Source organism: Sinocyclocheilus rhinocerous, unplaced genomic scaffold (assembly GCF_001515625.1).
Source record: "Sinocyclocheilus rhinocerous isolate Xijiao unplaced genomic scaffold, SAMN03320098_v1.1 scaffold1283, whole genome shotgun sequence".
Taxonomy (NCBI): domain Eukaryota; kingdom Metazoa; phylum Chordata; class Actinopteri; order Cypriniformes; family Cyprinidae; genus Sinocyclocheilus; species Sinocyclocheilus rhinocerous.
Window position 1 is genome coordinate 353515 of NW_015642522.1, and position 4497 is coordinate 358011.

The 4497-nt window shown below is 38.1% G+C and overlaps 1 protein-coding gene across 1 annotated transcript in view; it reads right to left on the reverse strand.

Moving 5' to 3' along the window:
- The window catches only part of arhgef18b (rho/rac guanine nucleotide exchange factor (GEF) 18b), a 74811-nt gene that overhangs the window by 44951 nt on the left and 25363 nt on the right, over positions 1-4497 (reverse strand). Inside the window, exons 13-21 of the mRNA XM_016572947.1 lie at positions 3120-3226; positions 2849-2989; positions 2510-2760; positions 1537-1662; positions 1335-1452; positions 1003-1257; positions 708-784; positions 444-622; positions 286-359 (exon numbers count right to left, since the gene is read on the reverse strand). Of these exons, the coding sequence (XP_016428433.1) occupies positions 286-359; positions 444-622; positions 708-784; positions 1003-1257; positions 1335-1452; positions 1537-1662; positions 2510-2760; positions 2849-2989; positions 3120-3226 (1328 nt within the window). The remainder of the gene's footprint in view (positions 1-285; positions 360-443; positions 623-707; positions 785-1002; positions 1258-1334; positions 1453-1536; positions 1663-2509; positions 2761-2848; positions 2990-3119; positions 3227-4497) is intronic.

Sequence of the window (4497 nt, forward strand, 5' to 3'; positions counted from 1 at the left end):
TATTAATATGATCATTATAAAGTAAAATTATATATAATAATATTAACTATCATATATAGCGTAGTAAATTATAGTATATATAATATATTTAATAATATTAATATAATAAGCATTTGCACTAAAAATACTTCTTTTTGACAAAAGGATTAGCAAGGTTTCAGTATGAAAACACAACTGCGCCCTCTAGTGATAAAAGATCCTTCAAACCTCATAAAAAACCCATCACACAACATCAAAATGAGCAGAAAAACCATGAATGTCATTACGAAACAAGCTACGTTTTACCTTGAAACTCTCGGAACCGGGCGACTCTGGCTTCCTCTTCCTCGCTAAACAATCTCTCTTCTATATGTGGACAGCTGATGGACAGGAACCGAGGAGGAACATTTAAAAAACAATGCAGAGAAGTACAGACACAAATGTGAGTACCGTCTGACACAGACCTCTCCACTGCCTGACGGATGTGGGTGATCCACGTGTTGCGATCTTCTTTTGAGGCCGTGTGGATTTCGTACATCTCAGGTTCGTTTGACGAGGCACAGATGAGGAACATGGCCCGTTCCTCGTGCGCCACCTCACGGACGATCAACTTCTGCAGTGAAATAACGGATGGCTTGTTGTCCTAGCAGAAAAACAGCAGAGATGAGTGCGTTAAGATAAACAATTTCTCTTCTTGTATAAACCAAAAACAAAGTTCTCGCACTTACCACAGTGGAGAACACGTATCTCTGGTCCTTTTCTTGCAACAAGATGATAACATCAGTAAGAAGGAGAGCTAGAATATCTGCAACAGAAGAATCACAAACTTCAATTGTGCACCAAACAAACTTATGTATATGGAACCCCTAAGGGGGACAAAAAAAAAAAAAATGGAGGAAAAAATATATTTTGATGCTTTAGAGTTCTTTGGCAAAACTGTTGCAAAACATTTTTGGGGAAACACGAACGATATCCCTTGATGGGCTCCGTACTTATGCATGGGAATGAATGCTCTCATAATACCTTTAAGTCGACCAGATGCAGCTTTCCAGTTGACCATGCCCTCATACAAGAGCTTGCGGCGCCCCTGAGAAAGGTCCTCCTTCCGGAAAACGCGTCCATCTTTGATTTTCCCAAGGGACTTGGGCTCCACCTTGGAGCCGATGTCCCTGAGCCGTGCTTCCTTCTCATAGAGACTGACCTGGGCATCCACCTGAACAATGACGTCTTTGATTAGAGTGAGAGCCTGTGCTAATCCTTCATGTTCCTCTGTCCCGGCTGCAATGAGAAGAAAGCGTTTAGAACCTTGCAAATCCATAATATCTGGATCGTTTCACTGGACTGCAACGACCAACCTTCTGTGTTGTGCAGGATGCGCTCCAGAAGAACAGGATACTTTGTGATTCGCTGCGTCACCAGCAAGATACACTCTGGAACGCCTAACCGCCGCACTATTGGCAGATTGCTGATTTTCTGAAACACAGTAAGAGGAAAAATTATTTAAAGCAGCGCTTAGGACAACCTAGCAAATGTTAGCCACATAAGATCTCAACATACTCTCATGAGGTTCTGGAACTTCTTGTTGCTCTGCAGTTGCTCTTTGTAGTAGTTGACCGCTTCAGTGTGCCGACTGCAGAAATCCCCATAACTTTCCTTCATTCGCTCTCCAAGCTCTCCGGAAAACTAAAACCAGACACAAACAAAACTTCCTGTTTCTTACTTCCTTCTCAATATTTTCTTCTTCACACTTCCTGTCCAACATAGCATGTATGAAGCAAGAAACGAAAGACAGGAAATGTGAAGCAGGAAGTGTAGGCCAGGAAATGTGAAGCAGGAAGTGTAGGCCTGGAAATGTGAAGCAGGAAGTGTAGGCCAGGAAATGTGACAATAGCATGTGTGGAGCAGGAAGCGAAAGACAGGAAATGTGAAGCAGGAAGTGTAGGCCAGGAAAGGTGAAGCAGGAAGTGTAGGCCAGGAAATGTGAAGCAGGATGTTTGAAGTAGGACGCATAAGACAGGAAATGTGAAGCAGGACGTTAAGGACAAAAATTGTATGACAGGATATGTAAAAAACAGGAAATGTAGGGAAGGTGATATGAATCAAGGAGGTATTCCAACAGCAGGAAATGTTGGGAAAAAGTGGGGTGGACAGGAAGTTTGAAGAAGGAAGTATAGGGAAGGAAGTGTGAAGCAGGAAGTATTATAAAAGCAGGAATTGTGGGGTGAAAGTGTAAAAACAGGATATGTGAGCAAAGAAGTGTAGGGCAAGAAATGTAACGACAGGATGTTTGAAGCAAGAAGAGTAAGACAAGAAACGTGATGGAGGAAGTTTAGGGAAATTGTGTGAGAACAGGAAATGTAGGGAAGTGTGAAGCAGGAAGTATGCCAACGGCAGGAAGTGTGGGGCAAAAACAGGATGTTTGAAGCAAGAACCAAAAGACTGGAAATGCAAAAGGTTGACAACAGGAAGCAGGAAATGTAGGTCAGGAAGTGTGAAGCAGGAAGTATGGTGCTAAATTTAGGGCATGTACCTGGGATATAAGGATATCTGAGAGTTTATGGATGGCATAGTTGCGATCGCTGCCCGGCTGCAGGGATTCTGCGCGACGCTCCCGGAGGCGGGACAGGAAGAGGCTGTGCAGCTCCAGCAGGCTGTCCAGCCGGGGAAACAGACAGTCCAGCTTCCTGTCATCCAGCTGTAGTGCCTCCCGCAGGTCTCGAGCGTAAACGCGGAGCATGATCTTGAGTGTCCGCACGTGGTGTATCTCCGTCTGGATGAGCTCTGGAGGAGACAGGAAACGCATTAGAGAAGATCTGGAAACAGTTTTTCGAAGTTCTCAAAGCAGTGTGGGTAGCTAAACAACTCTAACCGTATATAACATCCTGTCTCTTGATCATTTCCTTCGAATGTTTCTTCAAGAAGTGCTGATCCACAGCCAGACTCCAGGACTCCACCTCGAAATCTTGCGCGATGGCTTCCAGTTCCCCTCGTACTGTGGCGTAATACGCATCTGTGCACAGTAATGATAAAACTCAGTACAAAGTGTTGCTCAATACTTAAAAAAAAACCCCATCATAAATTACCCATGCCGCTTTATCATACGTTCTGGGTGTTCTCGATGTTCTCAACCAAGCCCTCACCTTCAATGATGAGAGACTCCGGTGTGGTGGAGGCGAGAGATACGGTGTCGTCAGTGGGGCGCTTCATCCTGAATGCGTCAACCTCATCCATCTCTCCTGTGATAGAGCTGCCAGAGAACATGAGCATGCAAACGCCGCAGTCATTACGAGGGAGAAATAAGAGAACATTCTTCATTTGTGTTGATTCATAAGCCTCACACTTCTACACAACCTAACTGCATCATGACCAACAGCATGTTAAAAATGCTACATTATATTATAGTAAAAGTAATTAGTGTATTTAAGAGTAATGAGAATAAAGTAAAAAAATACAACTAATTAAAAATAATAATTAATGTCTATAAATAAATTTACATTTTTTATATTTTTATTTATTTTGTTTTTATTAGCTATTATTTATTTATTTATTAATATTATTTATTAATATTTTTTATAAAACATTGTGTATCAGGGTTACTATCGTTAAAAAAACTAAAACCATAAAAAACATTTTTATTACTTGAAATAAAATAAACATTAACTGAAATAAAATAATAATAAACTTACATTTATTTCATTTCATCTAGTTGCCAAGGCAACATTTCTCATTTTTGTTTAGTTTACGCTGAAAAAATCTAAAATAACTTAAAATAAAACATATATAACATATATAATAAGTAATATTATAATAATATAAGATTACAGAAACACAAAAAATTACTAAAACTTTAGCTAAAATTATAATGCAAACACAAAATTTCAAAATAAAATTGATTCAAAATAAACAAAAACTATATTAGAATATCAATGATTCTCAAATTACACTGGTGTATATTAAGTTTATTTAAACGTATGATTCAATATCAAATATCATATTAATTATTAAGTATATATGTAAATAGATTAATGTTAATGAAGTGCCATGTTAAAACTCATGGATGCACAACATTGTCAGATAAGCATATAAGCAGGTATGGGTCCATTTTTTTTTTTTACATTAACAGCACAATATCAGGTTATACAGGTAATGTATACATAGAAAGAAAAAAACATGATGGTATTGCCAATCATAAAAACTGAACAATAACAAATCAAAAGAAAAAATAGACAATTAGTATAAGCCAAATTACATCAATATCATATCAGAATGACAATTTATTGGGAAAAATGCATTTACAAAGTTAAAAAGCGGGTAAAATTTATACATTTATAGTATGTATATAATGATATAATGATTTTAGATATTGGTACATCCCAACATGTAGCAATTACATATTTTGTCATATTTACACACACACACATATGATATATATATATATATATATATATATATATATGTTAAAAATAATGTGTTTTTTAAACCTTAAACCACATAAACACATTTCATTACACCAAATAC